General features: G+C 45.1%; 1 protein-coding gene across 4 annotated transcripts in view; it reads right to left on the bottom strand.

Annotated features, from left to right (window-relative positions):
* The window catches only part of KLF12 (KLF transcription factor 12), a 235750-nt gene that overhangs the window by 25278 nt on the left and 197068 nt on the right, over nucleotides 1-13404 (bottom strand). For all 4 annotated transcript variants that reach the window (XM_079972930.1, XM_079972933.1, XM_079972931.1 and 1 more), the window contains one exon: nucleotides 9862-10019. In XM_079972930.1, coding sequence (XP_079829056.1) covers nucleotides 9862-10019 — 158 coding nt within the window. The remainder of the gene's footprint in view (nucleotides 1-9861; nucleotides 10020-13404) is intronic.

Genomic DNA, 13404 nt, shown 5'->3' with positions numbered 1-13404 from the left:
GTAAGAGCTGTTTGACAGTGGAATTTGCTGCCAAGGAGTGTGGTGGAGTCTCCTTCTTTGGAGGTCTTTAAGCAGAGGCTTGACAACCATATGTCAGGAGTGCTCTGATGGTGTTTCCTGCTTGGCAGGGGGTTGGACTCGATGGCCCTTGTGGTCTCTTCCAACTCTATGATTCTATGATTCTATGATAAAGCTACACTTGAAGTACTGCTAGTATTGGTATTTCAACCTTAAAGTAGTAAGGAGTTCGGGCTGATGACGTAACCTTTCAGTCTGGCAAGGTTGTTGTGGGACAAATTGTTGTCGCCTGTGGCATAAATGAACGTGGAGAATTTGCCGTAAAGAAAGCCAAAGAGTCTACAGAATGGAGACCAACCCCGAGAGGATTAGGAGAGAATGACTCGTCTCCATTCTGTCAAATGAAGGGATTACTCTAGGCAAGTAAATTTCTCTCAGGTAGAGCAGACAAATAGTATTAAACCATTCTTAACTAAACAAAAGGTACTGAATGGTGCTTAAAGGTCACAGAACAAGTTGAACTTATTTTTCATGTCTCCAGTCATAGGTCTTACCTGTGCTTCCAGCTACTGAAAGGGGAGAAAATATGAACAAAGACTAATGACAGGTGCCATTTCTTATTCAAATAAATATCTGGTGGAGCCTGAGGAATGCAGAGTTTAAACAGGCTCAGACTAAACAAAACACAAAAGTTGTCTGCCACCCTCTCTTCTGCAGGTGTCTCAGATTTATTAAAAAGGAAAATACATTGGACCACAGGATGCCATGTAACAAGGCTGCATTTCTGACTGCATTTAGCAAGGCTGCATTTAGCAATGCCTCTATGTGCAGATCAAGAGCCCCAAAGTCTAGTGAGAGAGGCTTCTCTACTAGCTCAGAATCAAGGCATTTTATTTCAGACACGATCGTCATCCTCTGAAATAATACTAAAGCCCATCGAGGCTGCGCATTGTACCTTCCGTTTTCCTGGAGTTGGTGTCACAAAGTGACCCAGAGCATGAGCTATAAGCTGATCAGCCACAAACTCACAAGCTGGCCTTATGCTCTCTGCCCCCGCTTTTATCTGAAATGTGGGGACAACACCACTAGGCTTCCTTTGCAGGATTGTCAACAGGATTAATTAAATAATGTGCCTGAAGTGCTCTGCCAATTTGAAGTGTGCTATCCATCACATCTGAACTGGGCTAATGGCTGCTAAGAGATGGACTGTTGATAGGTCCCCTTCGTTATATTTAAGCAGGCTCAAAGCACTTTCTTTTAATCACAGGCCAAGTACTCCGAATTATAACATCATGAACCCTTCAACTCCAACCCTGAATCTTCCAGTGGAGATCGTGTGGATACACAAGACCTTAGATCCAGCTCCATGCCTTCTGTTGCAAGGCTACTGAGACTGCAAGTTCCCTGGGGCATAGAATCATATTTTGTCACTATTACACTACAATGTAACGGAACGCGGGTGGCACTGTGAGTTAAACCACAGAGCCTAGGAGTTGCCAATCAGAAGGTCAGCGGTTCAAATCCCCACAACGGGGTGAGCTCCCATTGCTCGATCCCAGCTCCTGCCAACCTAGTAGTTGAAAAACATGTCAAAGTGCAAGTAGATAAATAGGTACCGCTCTGGTGGGAAGGTAAACGGCGTTTCCGTGCGCTGCTCTGGTTCGCCAGAAGCGGCTTAGTCATGCTGGCCACATAACCCGGAAGCTGTACGCCGGCTCCCTCGGCCAGTAAAGTGAGATGAGCACCGCAACCCCAGAGTCGGTCACGACTGGACCCAATGGTCAGGGGTCCCTTTACCTTTACCTTTTACACTGCAATGTGTAAAGGTAAAGGTAAAGGTACCCCTGCCCGTACGGGCCAGTCTTGACAGACTCTGGGGTTGTGCGCCCATCTCACTCAAGAGGCCGGGGGCCAGTGCTGTCCGGAGACACTTCCGGGTCACATGGCCAGCGTGACATCGCTGCTCTGGCGAGCCAGAGCCGCACACGGAAACGCTGTTTACCTTCCCGCTAGTAAGCGGTCCCTATTTATCTATTTGCACCCGGGGGTGCTTTCAAACTGCTAGGTTGGCAGGCGCTGGGACCGAGCAGCGGGAGCGCACCCCGCTGCGGGGATTCGAACCGCCGACCTTTCGATCGGCAAGCCCTAGGTGCTGAGGCTTTTACCCACAGCGCCACACGCTGCAATGTGATGGGACACTAAATAAAAAGAAAGCTACCATTAAAGAACATGTTAGTGTAAGCCAGTGTTAGAAACAGAGAAATGAAAGCAATGAGCCAAATGGCACTTTAAACCTAGGCGCAACAATGGAATACAAAGCTGGAAAGGAATGAACTGCAGCTAAACTATTATGTTCATTTTTCACATGGTCTAGTTCTTCCCCTGCCCACCTCCGATATTCTTAAGAGGGTTTTTTCTCCAGTCTTCAGAGAGTAGGAAATGGGGAGGCAGAAAAAGGTCCTCCTTTCCTTCCACTCTGCAGTTTTAATCTGAAATTTCAGGCGCACTACTGCGCCCGGAGCTCAGAAACCGCTTGCGCTAATGAAATTCCCCATCGCAAAATGCACCTAGAAGTTTCAAACACTGGTGTAAGCGTAGCGTCATGCATAGTCATCCTTCCCACGCTGTATTTCAAACTGGTAGGAACACAAATGTGTCATAGAATCATAGAATCATAGAATCATAGAATCATAGAATCATAGAATCATAGAGTTGGAAGAGACCACAAGGGCCATCGAGTCCAACCCCCTGCCAAGCAGGAAACACCATCAGAGCACTCCTGACATATGGTTGTCAAGCCTCTGCTTAAAGACCTCCAAAGAAGGAGACTCCACCACACTCCTTGGCAGCAAATTCCACTGTCAAACAGCTCTTACTGTCAGGAAGTTCTTCCTAATGTTTAGGTGGAATCTTCTTTCTTGTAGTTTGGATCCATTGCTCCGTGTCCGCTTCTCTGGAGCAGCAGAAAACAACCTTTCTCCCTCCTCTATATGACATCCTTTTATATATTTGAGCATGGCTATCATATCACCCCTTAACCTCCTCTTCTCCAGGCTAAACATGCCCAGCTCCCTGGTCATGATTTAAGTTGTGGAAGATATTATTGACTAAACCCAATGAAATGAATAACTATGACAAATTTAGAGCCTTTAATTTCAGTGGGTCTATTCCGAGTAAAAATTACTTTGCTACAACTCTTAGTCATAAGCCCCTTCTCCTCGGTCAAGGATGTAAGGAATTCAAGGGCAGGCTTGTAAATAGCTACTTGCCTGCCGTGGTAAATAAGAATCCTCTCCAGGTGACTGGACAAGAAAGTTCAAGTTAGAAGACTGGGATCTTTTATTCATTTTTAATCTGTTTATATACCACAGATGACTAACACACATAGGTATTGATAGGTGGGCTAGAAAAAGGCTTGTGGGCTAGCAAGTTTGGACAACTTTTTGGAAAACAATGTACATTTGTTTCTAGTATGGCAACCAGTCCTTTTTGCCTAGACAAAGGCCATAATTAGCACAAATAAGTTCTTTTGTATGAAACTGCCACATAGCAGGCACTATGGTTTTTTGAACTATACATGTGGAGAGACAGACTTGAACAACGGATGCATATTTTGTGTATGAGTATCCAGTGTTTTTAAATAAGAAACCTGCCATCTGATTTTCACAGATTAGTCATTAGGAGAGTCACTGTTAGCAATTAGTAGAATCTATGCTGACAAATCACAGGTGACATGACTTGTGATAGTTTCTCCATTGAAATAAGACCACACAGATTTATTCATAACCCTGTAATAATTTACATTACACATGATATTTCTCGGCTACATTAGACGGTTACGGGTGGGAGGCAGGGAATCAGAATTTAATACCTTGCATGTGTGACTCAGAATTCCTAGCTTCTGGTATGGCCATACTTGGGTTTCCAAGGAGCAGTTTATTATTAGAGTTTGCCCTCTAGCGGATTTGATGCTCATACAAAGATTTTTGACCGTAACCCAAGCTGAAATGCCAGTGGAAGGCACTAATCGCTGCAAAGCATCTGGACTGTTGTAGATGCTTCCAACTCTCCCCAAACACGTCTGAATCACCAGCAGAAAAAGTTGCACCAGCTCAATGAAGTTGTTCACCTTTCCTTTGCTGATACAGCAGTGCTGCTTCCCATGATATTTAGGATATATTTTAACCCAGGACACCACACAGTTACTTCGCATGCAGGCAGAAAAGGTCTTAGGTACATAGCATGTCAGTCCCGCCCATGCTATTTCTTGGCTTCAAATGCTATCAGGATGGACTGGATGGAGTGAAAGCAACAAGCACAGATCTCCTGTAGCGTCTGACCCACAGGATTCTAGGCATCCAAGCTACATCCCTCCTGCTTGATACCTACTTTTCTACAGTCAATGAATGTTTTGGATTTAAGAGCACAGGAAACTGCTTTCATCGAATCATAGAACTGAAGGGTTGAAAGGGACCATGAGGGTCATCTAGCGCAACCCTCTATGATGGAAGAATCTTTCGTCCGACGTGGGGCTTGAACCCACAGCCCTGAGATTAATAGTTTTGTGCTCTGTCAACTAAGCTATCGCAGCACAGTCCATCCCACCCCAATACTATCTGCCATAATAATAATAATAATAATAATAATAATAATAATAATAATTTATTATTTATACCCCGCCCATCTGGCTGGGCCTCCCCAGCCACTCTGGGCGGCTTCCATAGAAACCAAAAATACAGTGAAATATCACACGTTAAAAACTTCCCTGCCTTAAGATGTCTTTTGAATGTCAGGTAGTTGTTCATCACTTTGACATCTGCTGGAAGGGCGTTCCACAGGGCAGGTGCCACTACCGAGAAGGCCCTCTGCCTGGTTCCCTGTAGCTTTGCTTCTCACAATGAGGGAACCGCCAGAAGGCCCTCGGTGCTGGACCTCAGCGTCCGGGCAGAATGGTGGGGGTGGAGACGCTCCTTCAGGTATACTGGACCGAGGCCGTTTAGGGCTTTAAAGGTCAGCACCAACACTTTGAATTGTGCTCGGAAACGTACTGGGAGCCAATGTACTGGGAGCTAAACGTACTGGGAGCGGTACCTATTTATCTGCTTGCCATGACTGACACTGCCTCTCTGGGGTCTCAGACAGAGGTCTTTCCTATCACCTGCTACCTGAACCTTTTCTGTATGTGTATAGCAAATTGAACCAGGATTTCTAAATCCTGATCCCTCAGATATGGTCAGCTTCTCAGGAAAGTTATGAGTTCCAGGCATATGAAACCATTTAGCAATTTCTACGCAATTCTGCTTACTTAAGTATTTTGCAAGCATGCCTAATGGTGCATTTGCACTGCATGAAAAGGTAAAATTATGCAACAACAAGTTTCTGTGATCTGGTTTTTTTCCTATTGAAGCCTGCTTATCCTTGCGTGCAGGGCTGTCATAATTCATTTATACCTAGCCAATATCATACACTAATTACCCCAGGGCCATACATAAATAGTTGACTCACTTTGCTCTGGGCAAAAAAGCAAAGGCTCAGATATAAATGCAAGATGAGATTAGCTTGTAAAGTATGTTCACATTCAACACCGCATGAGACCGTGCAAACTTCCCAAAAGGTGCACGAAAGCAATGTAATTACGTTTTGTGATTGTTGTTTTTTGTGGTTTAAACTATGGGATTAATAGATTGTGTAAGACTCACACAACTCGGTCTTTGATCCATCAATTCTGCCAACTATGGTCATCCATGGAGGCCCATAGTAAACTTCTTGGATTGCAAAAGCGGTGTGTACCTATCCATTCTGAAGGAAATCAGCCCTGCGTGCTCACTGGAAGGACAGATCCTGAAGCTGAGGCTCCAGAACTTTGGCCGCCTCATGAGAAGAGAAGACTCCCTGGAAAAGACCCTGATGCTGGGAAAGATGGAGGGCACAAGGAGAAGGGGATGACAGAGGATGAGATCGTTGGACAGTGTTCTCGAAGCTACCAGCATGAGTTTGACCAAATTGTGGGAGGCAGTGGAAGACAGGAGCGCCTGGCGTGCTCTGGTCCATGGGGTCACGAAGAGGCGGACACAACTAAACGACTAAACAACAACAGCAACATCAGATACTCGGAAAGCCACAATACATAGGAGCATAGGAAGCTGCCTGATACAAAATCAAACCACTGGTGCATTTGGGTCAGTAGTTGTCTAGGGTTTTCAGACAGGAATCTTCCCAAGGCATACAAGGAGATGCTGAGGATGAAGTCTGGGACTTTCTGCATGCAAACCAATGCACTCTAGCACTACATTTTACCCTTTTGGACTATACAGGGATGATGGGCTGCTTTTGGTTTTGTTCTGTAGACTTGCCTTAAGCGGTCATTTACTCAGCTCAGTCTTTCATCTATTATATTACTGCATAAAGGTAAAGGTAAAGGACCGCTGACAATTAAGTCCAGTAGTGAACAACTCTGGGGTTGCGGCACTCATCTCACTTTACTGGCCAAGGGAGCCGACGTACAGCTTCCGGGTCATGCGGCCAGCATAACTAAGCCGCTTCTGGTGAAACCGGAGCAGCACACGGAAACACTGTTTACCTTCCGGCCGGAGCGATACCTATTTATCTGCTTGCAGTTTGACGTGCTTTTGAACTGCTAGATTGGCGGGAGCTGGGACTGAGCAATGGGAGCTCACCCCGTCGCAGGGATTCATACCACCGACCTTCTGATTATCAAGCCCTAGGCTCTGTGGTTTAGGCCACAGCACCACCCGCGTGCATATTATGATAAAAAACCCAAACAAAAGCAATATAGAATCATTATTGTGCTCCCCACTTAAAGGTAAAGGTAAAGGTACCCCTGCCCGTACGGGCCAGTCTTGACAGACTCTGGGGTTGTGCGCCCATCTCACTCAAGAGGCCAGGGGCCAGCGCTGTCCGGACACACTTCCGGGTCACATGGCCAGCGTGACAAAGCTGCATCTGGCGAGCCAGAGCCGCACACGGAAACACCGTTTACCTTCCCGCTGGTAAGCGGTCCCTATTTATCTACTTGCACCCGGAGGTGCTTTCGAACTGCTAGGTTGGCAGGCGCTGGGACCGAGCAGCGGGAGCGCACCCCCCCGCAGGGATTCGAACCGCCGACCTTTCGATCGGCAAGTCCTAGGCGCTGAGGCTTTAACCCACAGTGCCACCTGCGTCCCTATGTGCTCCCCACTTATTGGTGCCTTAATGAGGGTGGTTCTCTCCCCCCCCCCTCAAACTAGCACTTTTGTTTAGGGATACTGAAGTCAAAAGACATTTTGTACCGAAAACACATTTAACCCAAGTGTTGCAAAACATCTGTTTAGGTCCCACTGATTTTAACAGAACAGCTTATTTTCCAGTTAATTGGGTTTAGGATTGCCGCCTGCGAGTAAAATTTACAAGCTCAGGTGATTAAAACAATCAGAGACACCCTGTGATTTTTTACTTTCTTTCCAGGAGGGGCTTTCCAGCGAGCTCTTCCGTACGATGGGTTTAATTAAGGCAAAGTTGTGCTGCGAACGCTGCAGTGTGTTCCAACCGCTAAACGCAAAAGCCCATGGCAAATGCATATATTAAACCCCCCACAAAATTACACTCCTCCAAAGGCAGTCTGGATTGCAGTACTTAACATCAGTCAGCATCTGGCTCCAAAGGAGAATAGAAGTTATGAAAAGGGTTTGGTTCCTGCGCTCTGATGTGCAACCGTTAGAAGCCACAGGGCTAACCACCAGTTACTTCATGTCCCGCCCCCCCCCCCCCCCAGGTGTAGCCACCAGGAGTTCATAACCTCTCTCTGGTTTTGCAAGTCGGGTGTGGCAAACCACCAGGGAGAGATGCTGAGAGCATGCACCCCTTCTTGGCCCTGTGCCTTCTACTCTCGGTTTCCAAGGTCTGTTCCAAGTGGCCTTGGGGTTCCTGGGAAGCCTTGTCGTGGGTGATCAGGGGCAACCTTTGCTGAAAGGCAGCTTACCCACCACTTACCAACCCTCCCCTGAGTGTGCAGCCACAGGGCAATGCCGGGTGTGGTCTGAAGGTTCACTCTCAGTTCAGGCGCGGCTACCCTGAAGCCCAAGAGGCTGTGACCTGCCTGAACGAAGAAGGTGGCCTAGAATGCTCCACAGGAACCTCTGCAACACACTGGGCAGGGGTCTGTGGCAGAGGAATGGGGGCTCCTCCTCAGCAGGCAAGAGAACGCTTTTGGGATGCCTGAGGCCAAAAATGGGAAAGGCGTAGTGTTGGTTAAAGAGGCATTCAGAACAAAGGACACAAGCGTCCGGAAGAGGCATGTTTATGAGCATTTGCTTGCTGAAGTTTGGCTTGCACACACCGGCTGCCTTCAGATGGTACTTAAGTGAAGGGGGCTATGGGTTCAAATGGAAGCATCCCTGCCTCCAATATTCATGTGTTGAGCATTGGTGTCAAGGTCAGGCCAAGCAGCATGCTTCTATTCTGACAGTAACTTTAATCAGTTGGAATCCTGATACTTTTTTCCCCCTTTCCCCTACCCAGCTCCATACATATTCTCCTCTTGTTTTGCTCAGATGGAAGTTCAGGACTTTTATCCAGGTCCTCTGAAGATGGCGAGACAAAACATTTGCTTCGTTATAGGTAAGGTAAAGGGACCCCTGACCATTAGGTCCAGTCATGACCGACTCTGGGGTTGCGGCGCTCATCTCACTCTATAGGCCGAGGGAGGCGGCGTACAGCTTCCGTGTCATGTGGCCAGCATGACTAAGCCGCTTCTGGCGAACCGGAGCAGCGCACGGAAACGCCGTTTACCTTCCCGCCGGAGCGGTACCTATTTATCTACTTGCACTTTGACGTGCTTTCGAACTGCTAGGTTGGCAGTTCTATCGTTATAGGTAGCGGTGGATTAATTTGACAGTTCCCGTTGGTTCTTTTTCCAGTTCTCCCTATTTCCACATCAGTTTTCAATTTTTAAAGAAAGGAAAAGTTGTACACATTTTCCTTAACATAATGCATTTTTGTACATTATTTATATAATAATAATAATTTATTATTTATACCCCGCCCATCTGGCTGAGTTTCCCCAGCCACTCTGGGCGACTCCCAATCGAGTGTTAAAAACAATACAGCATTAAATATTAAAAACTTCCCTAAACAGGGCTGCCTTCAGATGTCTTTTAAAAATAAGATAGCTGCTTATTTTCACCAATACAAGCATATTTGTGTGCATTTCGCCCTAATATAAGCCTTTTATTTTGTATGTTTTTCATTGTGGTTGGAGAACTACATTGCAAAACTTTGAGAACTACAAATTTTGAAGGATGGCCTCATTTCAGATCACATACCAGTTTAGGAAATGTGAATCAGGGAGGTTCACATTAAAATGAAAACTGAATTAATTCCTCCCCCATTCACAGTTACACCCTAACTTCTCTTCCCCTAATGATCTAAGGCAGGCTTCCTCAGCCTCGGCCCTCCAGATGTTTTTGGCCTACAACTCCCATGATCCCTAGCTAGCAGAACCAGTGGTCAGGAATAATGGGAACTGTAGTCTCAAAACATCTGGAGGGCCTAGGGCAAAAATAATACTTCTGATTTTTCAGAGTTTGACCTTAACTGAGAAAGAACAGGAACAACAGAGGTGTGCCCACATGGAAGGAAAACCTCTGATTCTAAAATCACATGATGCTGGGAAGCTTAATAACCCCCAAGGCTATATGTTGAAAATAATTACTGTTTATTACACAGTGGTGAAAGCTCATTCATGTTTACTGTGCACTTTCATCATGTCAAAAATAGAACGTGCCCGATGAGAGACACTGCTGCTCACACTGTCCATACAGCGAAAACCTTTGGCAAAACCCTTACCTGTGTGCGTCCTTCGGTGAGCCTTCAGGTGGGAGCTTTTCGTGTACACCTTGTTGCACCCTTCAAAATCACATCTGTGGATGCGACGCTTTCTAGAGTCAGGCGATTCGGACCTTCTCTGGCGCCTTGTGCTCTCAATACTAAACGGTGAAATTGAACTGCAAGGCAAAAGAAAAAAAGCAGCAGGTTAATGACCATCTGTGCCCTTTGTTGCAAATAATGGCAGAATGCAAGAGCTTTCGTTCTTTAATTGAAAATCACAGGAATTATCTCCAAAATGTTGATAGTTAAAGACTGGTTTCAAAACACAACCTTTTTTTCCCTTACCACAGAGGTTCATAAAGTTCAACGAGATAGGACACTTATTTTTGTGTAGCTAGAAACTCCCTTTTCCCACAGAAGCCTTGCACAACATGTGACCCATGGAATCAAGCTTAGTGTACCAGCCATCCCTAACCTGTTTCTGCTATCTACCTGGGACAGCAAAAACGGGTAGGAAGGGTATCACGTTGTCTCGTGAACTGAGTTCGGCTCAACAGATCACAAGTTGTGCAGGCTTGCTCTGGAGGCTGCTCACAAGATAAACCAATGCATGAATTTCTTTCCCCCCTTCAAGCAACACCATATATTAAAATCTGGGTGAGCATTTAATAGCCGAGATGGATGGCTAATATAAACCCAATAGTTAAGCTCAAATACTCAGGCCATTCTATTTTGAGAAAAGATGGGTAAGAAAACAATTAGCTGTAGGGTTTCTGGAGATCCAATATTTTATGAGTGAAAGCGACGTAAGATATAAAGGAAAACAGGGGGGAACAGCTGACTCCTTAAAAGGAAATAATATCTAATACTACATGCCTGTTCATGCAAGAATCTTGTTCATGCCTAGTCATGTAAGATTCAAACAAGAACTATTTCACTAATTCTAAGACACTTCTCTCTCTTCTCCCTTAGTTAAGGGATTAGTAAGCGGTTGATTCATGCAAATAACAAATGAATTTTGTCGAAATGACAAATCGGATTATACTAAAGCTAGAAGCATATCAGTCTTCATGTGCTCCTTCCATGCAAACACGAATTCAGGGACTGAGAACCTGTTGCCTTTTGGACTAGCTGAAATAATGCTTTAACTGAAATTGCTTTTAAAATGTCATTAATTGTTTTGGGTTGTTTTGTTTCTGAATTGTGAATGTGTTTGCTGCCCCAGGTTTCTTCAGACGGAAGGATCAAATGTAAATAATAAGGTAAAAGGTAAAGGACCCCTGAATGGTTAAGTCTAGTCAAAGGTGACTATGGGGTGCGGCGCTCATCTCGCTTTCAGGACGAGGGAGCCGGCGTTCGTCCACAGATAGCTTTCCAGGTCATGTGGCCAGCATGACTAAACCACTTCTGGAGCAATTGGATGAGTGCCTGAGCGTACGGAAATGGCGTTTACCTTCCCACCGCAGTGGTACCTAGTTATCTACTTGCACTGGCGTGCTAGGTTGGCAGGAGCTGGGACAGAGCAACGGGAGCTCACCCCATCGCGTGGATTTGAACCGCTGACCTTCTGATCGGCAAGCCCAAGAGGCTCAGTGGCTCAATGAAAGATAAGATATTGAAATTGTTCGATGTGTTTTAAACTATTTTTGCTTTGTTTTGTTAGTTTAATGTGTTTGTGTTATGTAGTGTTTTTGTATTGTATTGTTCATTTTTTTCCTTTTCTTTTTTCTCTTTCGTTGTTTGTAGTGTTTAAATTGTTGGAAAACTAATAAATATTATTTTCAAAAAAAAGAAAAAAAAAGAGGCTCAGTGGTTTAGACCACAGCGCCACCCGTTCCCTCCATAATAATAAAGAAAGAACTCTAATAAATCCCAGCCAGTGGACACAGATAATGTGAACTGTAGTCCTACAAAATCTGGAGGGCCACGAGCCTTTCCCATCTTTGCACCAGAAGCACGAAAAAGGGGACAGGATTGTGCCTGTGCAATGTTGGTGACTCCACCCACAAACATTTACCCACTAAGCGGTAGGCTTCCTCGCAGTTGGAAACACCAATGGTTTTCTTTGCACGCATCCTGTTCAATGCTGGGGGGGGGGGAGCCAGTGGGTGGGATCACATCTGGATGAAATATGGTGATGTCATGGCACTTAGGGTACCCCAGCTGCTGCTCCACTTCACTGGTGGCTATTTTTTTAATCACAGCTGTCAGTTCACTGTTCACCACCTTGAATTTCTTAAGAAAAATAGGTAGCGTAAAAGTTTCAAAAAAGACAAATGAATTCCTAAATGCCAGAGTCGTTCGCGACTGGACCTAATGGTCAGGGGTCCCTTTACCATTAAGGGAAAAAATGAGGAGGAGGAGGGAAGCGAGTCCAGCTGGTTTCAGCAGAAGCCGCGCGATTTCCCAATATTTCCAGGCTTATTCTAATCAAATTTGTCAGTTTGATCAATTCATTTGTTCCTTGCATGAGTAAAAGAGTTACTAACCTTGGGGAATGCTTTCTGTTTATGAGTGATTTCTCCCCTTGGCAACTGTAGATAGCGTTACTGCATATGATATCTGGTAATTCGCTTTATAGTTATTACCTTTCCCTTTTTTTGCAGTGCTCGCAGCTACTACGCGATCACTGTGTTACACCCCGTTTCCCCTGTCCTTTTCAGTGTAGCTAATGATAAATGCTATTCATATAATATTGCGAAAAGGGGGCGCACAATCTAGCCGAACAGGAAGCAGCAGCCCAGGCTGCCCTTCCTTTCCCACAGTGGTTTGAATTAAACACAGTCCAATTATTAGATGTTATTCACAATACGGAAAGGGTGAATTAGAAAGGGCTACAGAGAAGTAGTGGAGCATTTTTGTTTGCTGCCAAAACGTTAAGTTGTAAAAATAAAGAAATAAAAGCCCAGGAGAAAAATGAGAAAGTATCAGTGAAGGAGTGATGGAGGAAGTTTGAAATATAACATCAACAAGCAAACCTGTAGCTTAGCAACAAATCAGGCTTGGCGAGATCAACTCTACAAGTTAGTATACTAGAAATGTGGTAACCATTTATGCTTTACTGGGACAAACCAAGACAGAATAACTTTTATGTCCACAAGTATTAGGTTATCTAAAATTGTTATCTTTGGTATGCACTGTGATACATTTAACACCTTTCTGATGTTAAAGGGGTCTACATAAAAGATGATTACCGTATTTTTTGCACCATAACACTCACTTTTTTCCTCCTAGAAAGTAAGGGGAAATGTCTGTGCGTGTTATGGAGCGAATGCCTGCGGGTGGCGGGGGGGATCTGCTGCAGTCGTGAGCAGAGGATCCATGGTTCCCCTTCCTTCCCTCCTCTGTGGTTACAAAGCATGGATCCACATGGATCCTCAGGATTTTTGCATTGGGCTACTCCAAACTCACTGTCAGATCACATGCCTGTGGCCACAGCATGAACCACAAAAATCATATATCCACTATTTCGTTTAGAATATTTTTTTTCTGGTTTTCCTCCTCTAAAAACTACGTGCGTGTTATGGTCTTGTGCGTGTTATAGAGCGAAAAATATGGGTA

This window comes from Podarcis cretensis, assembly GCF_951804945.1.
Source record: "Podarcis cretensis genome assembly, chromosome: 4".
NCBI classification, from domain to species: domain Eukaryota; kingdom Metazoa; phylum Chordata; class Lepidosauria; order Squamata; family Lacertidae; genus Podarcis; species Podarcis cretensis.
Note: the sequence above shows the minus strand (reverse complement) of the source record. Positions and strands in the feature narration are given on the sequence as shown.